Genomic DNA, 13,291 nt, shown 5'->3' with positions numbered 1-13,291 from the left:
CAGAATAGCCCATGTAGTGCCCTGCCTTTCACCTAGAGGTAGGGGGAGGGTATGTGTATAGAATCTAAATATGCACGTACATTCATATTCCTATATATGTGCGCGTATGCACACACACACAAACACATATATGCTTATATTTTTTAAATTTTTATTGAAATATAGTTGATTTACAATGCTGTGTTAGTTTCAGGTGTACAGCAAAGTGATTCAGTTGTACATATATATATATTCTTTTTCAGATTCTTTTCCATTATAGGTTATTACAAGATATTGAGTATAGCTCCCTGTGCTATACAGTAGGTCCTTATTGTTTACTGATTTTATGTATAGTAGTGTAGATATGCTAATTCCAAACTCCTAATTTATCTCTCCCCCTTTCCCCCTTTGGTAACCATAAGTTTGTTTTCTATGTCTGTGGGTCTGTTTCTGTTTTGTAAATAAGTTCATTTGTATCATTTTTTTAGATTCCACACATAAGTGATATCATATGATATTTATCTTTCTCTGACTTACTTCACTTAGTGTGATAATCTCTAGGTCCATCCATGTATGCTTATACGTTTGGATGGAAGGGTACACCAGAAACTGATAACTATGTCACCACAGATGATGACTCTACAATTTATCATCCACATTGGTACATTTGGAGGAGGGAGAGTGACCACTGGCCATTGGCGACCCATAAAGCAGGACTTTCCTAAGCAAAACAGGAGGTGTGGTCACCTCACCTTGGGGAGGGGGACAGGGGAAGTGTCCTGGGGGGCCTGCACCCAAGCTGCACCTCTGTGCGGCCGGGTGACTGCCCTTGGGCAAGACCCCACTGGCTGCCCAGACCGGCTTCCTTGTCCATGACATGGGCTCTTGCTGAGGTGGCCTCTAAGGCTGTGGCTGCCATTTAAGCCAGGACACCCCCAAATCCGCACTGTGCCTTTTCATTCCTGCCACCGACTTCCATGCCATCTGGACCTCACTCCCCCGCTCTTGCCTCTTGGTCCCACCAGGAGGGGGGCCTGGCCCAGCCTCTGTCCAGGTCACCCCTTGTCTTCCTCAGGGGGTTTTCACTGGGTGGGTGGGGTATCCCTATGCTCCTGATTCCCCCTCCTCAGGTACACACTGAAGAAGAGGGAACAGGTGTGTTGTGGCCTAGAGCAGGCGAGGAAGCTCTCAGACACGCCCAGATGTGAGGATGAAGCAGTTATATTGCGTGTTAGTCTTCTTAACAGTCAACACCAATTACTAAGTATTTTAGGGATTTTAAGTGTTTTTTCCCAGAGGCGAGATCCTATTTACAATCCCACATCTAGCATTCGCTCAGTAAACTCATATCCATGAGGAAGATGATGTGAAGCCTTGGGATGAGAAGTGGACGTTAATATTCAGGACTGGTTTTGCTGGAGCTGATTTCTACCAACGGGCTCCGTCACAGTAACTCACATGCGCAGGTCACTGTTCCAAAGTGTCATCCCAGTCATGAGCCCATTTGCCCCTCAGAGGAGCCTGAGGAGTTGTCAAGCCAACGTTCCAGCCTGCGTTCAATGAACAGGAATAGTCACTGAGGCTCTTGAAGCACGAGGGCATGGCCATGGTTTTGAAGGGAGAGCACAGAACCAGGACCCACCCCCAGTTCAAATTTGCTCCCTGCATCCTGCGAGCAAGGAGCTGGAGCAAGTAGGGAAGGACATTGGGATTCTCCAGCTACACGCAGGGTAGAGCTGGGACCCTCTCTGCAACCTCCTGGGCCACTAAGCAGAATCACAGTTGACTTTTGGCTCTCATGTTCAACACCAAAACAGGAGTGAAGAAAGGTCACTCTGCTCCAGGCTCATCTCCATAACCCCCTCCCAGTTGGGCCTATACCCCTAACACTGCTGCCCATGTCTGGCCATGAAGCCTCCGGATGTACGTGGTGAAACTGCATGCTCCAGCCCTAGCACAGATCTGGGATGGATGGACAGACAGACAGGTGGGCAGGTGGATGGGTGGATGGATGGATGGATGGACAAATGGATGGGTGGATGGGTAGATAGGTGAATTGATGGACAAATGGATGATTGGATGGATGGATATATGGGTAGATGGATGGATGGATGGGTGAATAGATAGACAAATGGATGATTGGATGGATGGATGGACAGGTGAAAAGATGGATGGTGGGTGGATGAGTGGGTGGAGGGATAAAAGTTGGCTGGATGGACAGATGTTACCTGGGGGCCTCTGCAGTGCCTTTCATGGTGCCAGCTTGTAGCAAGTACTCAATAAATATGTGCTGGTTTTTCAGTTTGAAATACAATGGCCCTGCTTTGAGTTTTGCATGAGCAGAAAGCCACGCCACTACAGTGGTGCCTAATACTTAAGTCAGCTGTTGCACTGTGGTTGTTGTGGGCCCCGTCTGCGTAGCTGGTTGGGTATTTTTCTCTTGAGTACGCAGGCTGTAAGTCTGTGTTCTGTCTTCTCCATGCTGCTGCTTGTCTCGTTCAGCCGTACTCCTGCCTGTGAGCACTCACTGTGTGACAGGGGTGAGCAAGCACCCTCTCAGAGCCCTTGACCTCACATACCCTCTGAGCTGTGGCTGGACAGGATAACTACCTAGGATGTTTGGAAATGCACACCCGAGAGCATTGTGTTAGACTCGGCATGTGTATATGTATTTAACACGCGCCGCTTCCACTTCCCTTCCCTCCCTGAAAAATTCAGTCCTAAACCCATAGGTTCATCAAAGCAAGGTGGGCACCTGCAGTGGGCAGAGTGGGGGGTGGCAGGACACAGAGACCAAGGCCAGGGTGTCAGAGCCAGACAGAGTGAAGAGGGCAACTCAGGGGAAGGGCAGCAGCATTGGTTGGGGGTTGTTTACATCCCAGGATCAAATAAGGAAATAGCTTAAGATTGGTAGAAACCAGGTTTCTCACTTTTGGAGAAAGGAGTTACAAGTAGAATGAACTCTGGGGTGTTAGATTGGAATTGGGAGTATCAGGGGACTCAAAGTTTCAGATAGATAGATGATAGGTAGATAGATAGATAGATAATAGATGGATGGATAGATAGATGACAGATGAAAATGTCTGTGTACACGTGTGGGTGTGTACACACGCACGCACACACGCGTTCCCCAGCTCTATTTACTGAGTCTAGGAGCAATGACATCAGCAATAATCATATTTTGGCTTCTAAACACCATTATCCACTATCTTAAAAAAACAAAAACAAAAAAACAGGAGAAATGGCTGAATCCAGGGCTGAAGCAGAAGAGATACAAGATAAATCTTGTTGACTGAAAAAAAAATGCACAACCTAAAAGTTGAGAGTTATGTTTTATTCGATGGACAGAACTGAGGACTTAAGCCTGGGACACAGACTGTCAGGTAGCTCTGAGGGGCTGCTCCAAAGAGGTAAGGAGGGGAACCAGGATACATAGGCATTTTTGTAACAAAGACCAGGTGGTCAGAACATCAAAAGATTACTGTTAATTAAAGAAAACCAGACATCTCAAGTTAAGGAATTTAGTGCTTTCCTGTGTATGGGAAGATGCAAGAGTCTGGGCTCACTGAAATCATTCCTGTCAATATGTGCCTCAGCTCTCTGGGGCCAGTATCCAGTGTTTTCTCATCCTGAGTCCCCTCAGTGTGCACCATCGGGGGTGGCTGCCACAGCTGACTGCTAGATGGGGGAGGGGAGGCCATCCTGCTTCCATCCTGAGTTCCCTCAGGGCTCACCGTTGGGGCACCTGTAGTGGCTGATGGCTGCAACAGCCTTTGTTTACTGAAATGGCAGGCGGCGTTTTTAGCTCACAGCCTGGACCATCTTCTTGTGCTGGAAAGCAAGGATGGGATGTGCTCTAAAAAATGACGGGGGCTGTCACACAGACACAGATCCCACTTGAACAAGCCCCACTGACCAGGGCGGGTAACTGAGCATCAAAATCATCACATGGATGGATTATAACCCAGTGAATCAAATAGAAGCCTGGAATCCAGAGGGATATCAGTAAATGTATCAAGGCTTGGTGAGGAGTGGAATATGTCTGTAGATTCCGAGTTCCTCCCCATAAAATGCTTATTAATTATGGAGAGGAAGTGAGCAGCTCTGCAAGGGGGAGCCTGGCCGATGGCCACGAGAGAGATCCACCCAACTGGACGCCACAAGAAGGATGCAGTGTAACCCAATCAGCTCTGATTGTGAGGAAACACACACCCAGACCATGGACATTCTACACAATACTGGGCCTGTGGTCTTCAAAATGACCTAGGTCTTGAACGTCAAGTACCCTGAGGAATGTTCCAGACTGAGGACGGCTAAAGAGACACCACAGCTGAATGCAGTACACCATCCAGAACTGGGGCAGATGGCACGTGGTGACTGGGGTCTTTCACGGTGACAGATGCATTGTTGCATTCGTGATTAGACGAATTCCCAGTTCTGATGGTTATGTAGGAGAATATATCTGCAGGAACATAACCCCACTCACAGGAAATGCACACGAAGTTCTGCCAGGGTGATGGGATTTCAGGCTGGCAATTTACTTTCAAATGGTTCAGAAGGAAAAAAAGTTATTTATACTCTGCAAATTTTTTGTGAGATTTTAGGTGCTGCCAAATTTTTTTTAAGTATTAAAATAAGGTATATTGAGTCACCAAAAAAAGAACAAGAAAAAACTATTGGTAAAATAACAACAAAACTCCCCAGGTGATGATGAGGCATCCCCAAGGATTCAGAGCCTTTGTTTTAGAAGCCACGCAAGCAGTTGGCTGCAGGCTATGTACATAGAACCCTTTCCCCAGGCCAACCCACCCCAGAATTCTCAAGCAGGGCCACACTTGCTAACTCTGCCCCACCTGCTCAGAGACCGCCCTCGGTTAATTCTGGGTGCCCCGCCCCATTCGAGTGCCCAAGAGGCCCCATCAACCTCGGGGCACTGGCTTTCCCCTCTCCATGTTTCTTCCCTTTTGATTGGCCTGGTTGTTGAGAGACATCAAGGCTACAGTTCTCTGCCCATGTCCTAGAGTCATGAGTGATGCAGGTTTTGGAGCCCACTCTTCCCCTGAGCCTCGGAGAAGAGCCAGGGGATGGCTGCGGAGGGTCCGAGTGGCCTGGGTTGGGCATTCTGTCACTCCCTCCACTACCACTCAAGGCAGTCTTCTTACCACCATCTTCAGTCGGGGTATCCCCTAGAAGGCCCACAGATCTTGGTAGCAGTGAACCCACTGGCCCATCAGACGTGCCCAGGCATACCTGACCCCTGAGGGTGAAGTTTCAGCCTAAGTTGCTGGATGTGAGCATGAACCCAAGGGGGAGCCTCCATGCCTCTTGCCCCAACTGCATCCTCGTCAACCCGCCCAGAGAACCAGCCCCCATGTTGTCACACACTCTGGGCGCCTCTGCCACCAGGGAGACTGCATCTTAATGGGAGCTGGCTGCCCACGTTGCCAGGTTCTCTGCCTCGGCTTCTCTCCTGAGACCACCCAACCCAGGGTCGAGGTGGAGAGCTGGGTTCAGTGTGCTTGCCAACATCGAGTGGTGTGGAGGGGGGCCGTGGCCTCAGATGGCCGTGACGGCCAGGGTCCACGCAGGGAAGGGGCACAGGGAGGTGTATTGTCCTCCACTCCCTGTCCCAACTCGGTCCAGTGACAGGCTTGCTTCATTGTGTCCCCAGCGTGGACAACGCCGAGGACCCCGTGTACGAAAGTCTGGAGGAGTTCCACGTTTTCGTCCTTGCCCACATATTAAGGAGGCCCATCGTCGTTGTAGCAGACACGATGCTGAGGGACTCAGGCGGGGAAGGTAAGTTTACACATAATGAAACAGATGTATTTTATTCATCACCCAGAAAGCGTAACATCCCCAGTAAGGAAGAGACAGTCCAACGTAACGGCAGAGCCTCCAGAAGGACACAGAGCCTTACTCTGCCTGGACAAAGATCTTATTATTTCTCCTCGTTTCTCCTCGACTCCACATGTTTCTTGCTCTTCCCCATAGAGGAGGGATTACTCTTTTTTATCTTTTTTTTTTTTTTTGGCCGCGCCACATGGCTTGTGGGATCTTAGTTCTCCAACCAGGGATTGAACCTGGGCCCTCAGCAGTGAAAGTGCAGAGTCCTAACCACTGGACAGCCAGGGAATTCCCAGGAGAGATTACTCTTGGCCGTCCATCCACCCTGCGTGTCCACGGCAGGAGAAATGTGGCTGAGTGGGAGTGGGAATGAACCCTGAGGGGCTCCAGGCCCCACCCGTTGCCCACACCCTCCAGCAGTGCCAGCCTCATCCCAGAGCCACTTGGCCACTCAGCCACTCCAGTCCCCTCCTGCCCCTCGCATGTGTCTTAAAGAAGAAACAAGAAAGGCAGAAAATGCAAAGTCATCCACAAGGCTGTGATGGGACCAGGGCTGGGGGAGAAGGAGGAAGGGATGGAGGGCTTCCCAGGGCCGGTACCCGCTGCACTGCCCATCACGTGTGCCCTCTCCCTCGGCCAGGCCACTACCTCCCAGGGTAGACACTGCCTCCCGCTTTACAGACGAGGAGTCCGAAGCCCAGAGAGGCCACACGATGTGCCCCCACCCTCGGCTGAGGCCTTGAGGAAGCAGGGTCAACCCAGGAAGGGAGGGCTCCAGGCGTGTCCTCCCTCTAGCCTTTCTGCTGGAGCCCACAGGGCACCATACTCTCTGAAAAGGAGGGACAGAGGAGGGGCCAGGATGGTGGATGGACCAGGAAGGTCACCCGAGTGTAAGTGCCCTGCCTCTCGTTGCTGTGGTTACCACAGAAGGCAGGGATCTGGGAGTACCTTGGTCGCTCCCAGTGACACAGGCCTGCCGGGGTCTGCAGCTCTCTGGGTGCAAAGCCTGGCTTCCCATCGGGGTCCCTGTACTCATCAGATCCCACAGAGCTGGGTCCACACTTCCTTCCCTTGCACCTGTCCTGGAGGGTGCAGCCCTCTCAAAGGCGGACCCACCCTGCCTCTCAGCAGAGAGGAGGGCAGAACCATGGTCACTGATATAGACAAAGCGAGGGTGGAGAGGAATCCTGAGCTCATCAAAGACATCCCTGACGTCGACTGTCCTTTCCTTCCACAGAAGGGCAGTGAGTCACTGAGTCTGAGGCCAAGAGGCAAGGTTCTTTGTAATTAACAAAACAGATGCCGTGTCAGGGCAGGTATTTCCAGTATTTACTGTATTTCAGTGAGGATTTAGGCTTTTTCCCTCTTTTGGTAAGGAAATGAACAAGATTGTGTCCCGGTTGCTAAAGGAGCTGATCCCCGTCTCTCATTTCCCATCTGACTCACGACTTGGGCCTGGAGTGCTCTCATTGAGCTTCTCAAAGCCTAGAACAAATAAGCTCTTAAGCAGCACATATGTTGTTCTGTATGCAGATGATTTCGTAAACACAGGAGAGGAATAAGTACATCCAGGAAAACACGGGTTTCTAGGTGGCCATCAGCACACGTCCTGGCTGACCATCTGGGGTGGGCATTTTGATCACCTTGGTGGGACTCAGGGCAGCAGGCAGGCCCGGCAGGTCACAGCAGAATCCCCTCAGCCCTGCTTGTTCCTAGGGTGCAGCTTGACAGGGCACAGGGACAAACGAGCCAGGAGGACTCTGCCCAAGGAGGCAGGTGGAGCAGGGTGCCCTGGTCAGGTACAGGACTTGGGGTCTAATGGGCCTGGCCCCTGCGAGCCTGGGCTTCCTCATCCATCGGTGGCAAGCATCACCTAGCCCCCAGGGAGCTCCTGCCAGGTGGGTGGAGGCCCCTCTGCTGTGGAGTAGGTGACAGATGACAACACCCGGGGCTACAGCCTGAGCCCGCCCTCCCTTCCCTCTGCCCTGTCACCTCCCCCAGGATGGTGAGGGATGCTGTCCGCGCCCCCTCCAGCTCCACACGCCCTCACCCTTGTTTGTGTCTGCAGCATTTGCTCCGATCCCCTTCGGAGGGATTTACCTGCCCTTGGAGGTGCCTCCCAACAGATGCCACTGCTCACCTCTGGTTCTTGCCTACGACCAAGCGCATTTCTCTGCCCTTGTGTCCATGGAGCAGAGAGACCAGCAGAGAGAACAAGGTACGCCCGACGCCACCTGACAGTGCAAGGTGGGGAAGGGGTGGGCCGGGAGGGGCAGGAGGCGGAATATGGAGCCCTCCCTGGGAAGCGCACTCAGCAATGATAGGTTTTGCCTAAAACTACCATATGCATGCAAAAAAATATCATTGAAAATAATGCCATTTGCAGCATCATGGATGGAATGGACTTAGATTATCGTTATCAAAGATTATCATACTAAGAAACTTAGATTATTATACTAAGTGAAGTCAGACAAAGACAAATATCATATGATATCACTTATATGTGGAATCTAAAAAAAATGATACAAATGAACTTATTTACAAAACAGAAACAGACTCACAGACAGAAAACAAACTTATGGTCACCAAAGGGGAAAGGGGAGGAGGGAAAAATTAGGAGTTTGGGATTAACATATACACACTATTATATATAAAATAGATGAATAACAAGGAACTACTGTATAGCACTATACTCAATATTTTCTAATAACCTCTAAGGAAAAAGAATCTGAAAAAGAATATATACATATATATGTATAACTGAATCACTTTGCTTGTACACCTGAAACTAACACAACATTGTAAATCAATTATACTTCAGTTTTTAAAAAAAGAAAATAATGCCACAGACAACTTTTAATTTAAAATATGAAGCAAATTAATAATCAAGCCACCCTTAAATAACTTTCACTGTGGTTCCCTTTCACATGTACGCATATATTATATGGATGTAATTAATCTCAGATGTAATTTTTAAATGCCCGTCTACTTTGTTAGACCAACCAGACGATCAAAATATTAAAACTCTGGACTAGTAATAAATTTACACTTAATAAATAAATAAATAGTAAAATAAAAGCCCCTCTAGTGCAGGGAGTCAGCAAATTACAGCCCACTGCCTGTTTGTAAATAAAGTTTTATCGGAACACAGCCACACTTGTTCAAAGACGTATTGTCTGCGGCTACTGCTTTTGTGCCCTAACAGCAGAGTTGAGAAGCAGCCCCGGAGGCCGTGTGCCTGCAAAGACTAAAATATTTACTAATGAGCGCTTTATGGAAAATGTTTGCCAGCCTCTGCTCTAAAGTAAGCTTTTGAATCAAAAGATGGATTTCTCCATTCAAATCATTACATGGGAGTTTCCTGCCAGGAGCCATTTCAGTGCTGCAGAGAGGCTTGCCGGGCTGGGCCCACAGGCTGCGCACTGCACAACTCCAACCACCAGTCACACAGACTCATGTGGGGCCTGTCTTCAGTCAATGCATTATGTGTCTGCTGTGGAAATGGCAGGATTTTGTTTGGAATGTTAACTGCTGATGGATGTGTGACTAACTGAGCAAAGAAAGGGAAACTCTTCCTTTTCCACTTCTGTGTCTGGTTAGACAGAGAACTCCCAGGATACTAAAAGAAGGAAAGACTGACCAGTTTCAGGGTCCCTGCCATAGGATGTGGTCCCAGGAAATCCTTGGTGGCTCATACTGTGGTGATGTGAGTCCAGAAGGAGAGGGAGCAGGGCTGCAACTGGCTGTAAGGGGACCATCACGTCCTTTTCCTGTGCTATTTACAGACATCTCACTTTAGCCATAGGAAGACATGTTTCGTCATTAAGGCCTGGTGCCATTTGCCTTTTCTGTTGTCTCTCTGCGTTTTGGCCAGTGAGAGCTGGCACCTCCCTCACGGCTTCCAGCTCTTCTCAAAGCTCACCGCCGCTCTTGGGAGACAGGAGGGCCCTTTCTCTGCAGCCTCACCCTATCAGCAAGTGATTGAAAAGACCAAAAGCCTTTCATTTAGAAGCCAGATGTTGGCCATGAATATTGAGAAGAAACTTAATCAGGATAGTAGGTCAGAGACTCCTAACTGGGCAGCTCAGGACTTTGGCTTCTATAGAAGAACCGTACAGAAAAAAATGGAAAAAACTATAAAAGAAAGGTGAAATAATAAAACCATTATATAAAGGTGAAACATTTTAGAAACAATTAACATATCGAGTATAAATTTTGGAGAATTTGAATAAAATTGGCTGTGTTTCATTTAGAAATTTTAAAAAAGAGGGTCCTTCTCAGGACCAGGGATCCAGGCCAGGTGCGGGCCCTCTCATCCAGTCTCCCAGAGACTCTGTGGTCAGGGAAAGATCAAAGTCCCAGGGCTGGCATCTCCAGTTGCTGAGCAGGGCCTTCAGAGCCCAGCTCCCTCCTCACAGAGGCACTGAGCTTTCTTTCAGGCCTTCCAGATACTGCTTATGGATGCTTTCAAGGCCAATACGAAGGTGCTCTTCAATAAAAGGACAAACGTGGAGGGGTTACCGCTTAGCAAGGGAGCGTTGCAGGTGGTTTCACCTCTAAAGACTTGTTTTTCCCATAAGTGGATTCTGGTCCCAGTGTGGGTTCTGAGCAGCTGTGTCGTGGGCTCCTGCAGCTCCGCCTGCTGGCTTGCTCCTAATAGCAGTGTGGTCTCTGCCTCCGCGGCCCTCACGTGACCAATGTGCAGGGCTGCACACTGACCCGTTCAGTCCTCAGGACCATCGCACAAGCAGAAGCAAGGCACATGTAAGCGGCTCCCACTGGCTGGGTAACCTCTGTGCTACATGTCAGGCCCTCACACATTGGGAAAGAATACAAATGCTCTGCAGATTTTGAGGCTTTAAGTATTGCTACTGACACATCCCCTGTGCCACCCTCACTGAGCTGGTGGGTGCTGGTAGGCGCAACCCTGCTTCCTGCTCCTCCCACTGGCCTGAAGTCCAGTGGTCCTGCATGCAGTATTTGTTTGGGGGGCCGAGGGCCCATTCAGTGAAGCACCTGTTGCATCCAGGTTTGGGGACCCAAAGATGACAGTGGCCTTGCCTTGGGGCCCTTACCACCTTGTAGGGGAGACAGGCAACCCCATCAAGCCACATACTATACAAGGCAGGATGTTTCCCGAGCAGGCACGAGCTCCATCCAGCAGGGGAGCGATTATTCTAATTGGGAAGAACAGACAGATAGACCTGAGCAGAAGTGCTGGGCTGATGCAGGGATGTTGCTGGTGGGTGGCTGGCATATTGCTGGTGTGGCCCAGCAAGCACATGTCATAGGAGCACGACGGCATTGGGCCTGGGTGCTGCCGTGTCCTCACTGCGTGGCCTGAGGGGCGCCATGTGCCCTCCCAGCCTGTCCCCTTATCTGTTGCCGGTACAATAACACCCATCTCCCTGGAAATGAGTGCTTTCTCCTCCCTTTCCTCACCCTCATTCCCTCCCCCCTCCCCTGTCCTCTGCCCTTTCTCTTCCTTTCCGCCCACTCTCCCATTTGGTCTCTTCTCATTTGACACGTTTAAGGACATCACCACTTAATTATGATGTGACCACCACGGTCACTTCCACACATTGAAGTCCTCAGTCACCCCTGGGAATGCCATTGCCTGTCCCAAAGCCAGGCCTGTCCCCTGATCCTTAAATGTTGCTTCAAAGATAAACCTAAAGGCCTTGACTGGCTCCCTTCCTGGCCACCATTAGTGCGCAGCATCTCCCTGAAAGGACCTGCCATGGGCAGGAGGAACAGAGCAGACATTGTCCGGGGAGCCCATCACCAGAGGAAGCCTACCCCAGGGTTCCTGTGGGGCACTGTCCTACCTTCTAGCCTGACGGTAGAGGCTGTCGGGGGCTTTCTGCAAATACCAGATCCTAGCAATTCTGCCATTGTTACCCAGTGTTTGAGGATGGTGGGGAGAAGCTGAGAAGACGTCAGGAACCTGCTCAGGGAACAGACTCAGACTCTCTTCTCAGCCTTTATGATGCCAAGAGAATGGAAGCAACCACAGAAGGCCATGATATTAGCCCCCAAAAGAAGATAGTTCAGAATAGCATTGGGCTGCAAGGGGCTCAAAGGAGAAAATGGCTGCTGCTGCTGCTTCTCTGACAGGGAGTCCTGAGGTAGGTGGTCCAGGGCTGGTGCATCAGCTCTAGACATTCTCAGGGACTCAGGCTCCAGCCTCTCCCTGCTCCACCATCCTTATCGTGTGGTTTCAGCCTTATGGTCATAGAATAGGTGCTGCAGCTCCAGGCATCACATCCATATTCCAGGCTGGACCAAATGCCTCTCTTCTTGAAACTTTGTCATTTCAGTTAGGAAGAACACCTCCCCTCAGGACTCGTGCTAGCATCTTACTAAGGCTGAGCTCCATACTTGCAGTTTCCCGGCTGCAGAGCAGCCTGAGAAGCGAGTGCAGTGGAGGAAGAAGGGGGTGAGGTGGTGGGTGAGGGTTCAGTGAGCCAGCTCTGAATCAGGGAGGGGATGTGATGTTTCCAGGCAGTTCCATCTGGACTCTCCTCTTTATTTCACCAGCAATGACCACTCATCTGGGGAAGGGCAAAAGTGCAAAAATGAGTTCTTTACCAACTTGGGTCCTCATCTGGAAATAAACCACGTTGTCTGTCAGGCTCTCAATCACCTAAAAAGCGGTGGTGCGTGAGGCTGTCAGTGCTGTGCTCCTTAGGAGAAAATCCATTCTCTTTCAACGCAGAGAGAGAAATAGCCTTGCTCCCAGCGCCGCCTTGGACCGTCCGTGGACGTCAGGTTCCGGGCTGCCCGGGTGAGGGTGGCGCATGCGCCATGCCATCCTGGCCGTGGCCACGCCCCCACAGGAGGAAGAGCCGGGGTTGGGGCGGTCCTGCTGAGAGACAGACCTGGCGCCGCGCGGCTGACTTGATGGCACGTTCCTGTGCCCCCCCCCCCCATCTAAATGCCACCAGAAAGTTTCATGCTCAGAGGCTTTCTCTCCTAGAGTCCTGGTTCTGTGCCAGGACCCCCCCACCCCAAAGCGGGCAGGAGCCTTCTGACCCTGCTGAACTGAGACCTTGGCCTGGCCCGGGGCTTTTCACTCCGCCTTCCAGAAAGTCTCCAGCTCTGTGCCTTCAAGCTGCGTTGCACTCTGCCCCCAGGGAGCCTCCCAGGAAGCTCTTTACAGGCACTAAGGTCACCACCCCCATAGCATCCTTGCCTACGAGGACCAAGGATGCTCAGTGAAAGGAAAGGTAGTGGGAAACCATCCTCTTCCTTCCTGCCCTTCCCTGCCGTGCGGGGCTTCCATCCGTTCACAGGGCTTCCTGGTTGCAGGTTAGAACCCCTTCGACCGCAGGTCACCAAAACCCAACTCGACATGTCTCAGACAGGAAGAGGGCCGGTTGTCACACACACCACACTCTCAACATTGTGGGGCAGGCAGGCCCCCTGGGGCAGGTGGGGCGTTTCAGGAATGTTGGAGATGACC

General features: G+C 50.7%; 1 protein-coding gene and 1 long non-coding RNA gene across 7 annotated transcripts in view; one reads left to right on the top strand and one right to left on the bottom strand.

Moving 5' to 3' along the window:
• LOC309624921 overlaps window positions 1–13,291 on the bottom strand; it is a 999,471-nt gene that overhangs the window by 917,698 nt on the left and 68,482 nt on the right. The window lies entirely within an intron of this gene.
• LOC309624910 (OTU domain-containing protein 7A) overlaps window positions 1–13,291 on the top strand; it is a 384,496-nt gene that overhangs the window by 349,608 nt on the left and 21,597 nt on the right. For all 5 annotated transcript variants that reach the window (XM_082383632.1, XM_082383633.1, XM_082383631.1 and 2 more), the window contains 2 exons: window positions 5,651–5,778; window positions 7,895–8,044. In XM_082383632.1, coding sequence (XP_082239758.1) covers window positions 5,651–5,778; window positions 7,895–8,044 — 278 coding nt within the window. The remainder of the gene's footprint in view (window positions 1–5,650; window positions 5,779–7,894; window positions 8,045–13,291) is intronic.

The sequence above is a fragment of the Balaenoptera borealis genome (assembly GCF_965194805.1).
Source record: "Balaenoptera borealis genome assembly, chromosome: 3".
NCBI lineage: Eukaryota > Metazoa > Chordata > Mammalia > Artiodactyla > Balaenopteridae > Balaenoptera > Balaenoptera borealis.
This window is presented reverse-complemented; position numbering and strand designations above follow the sequence as displayed.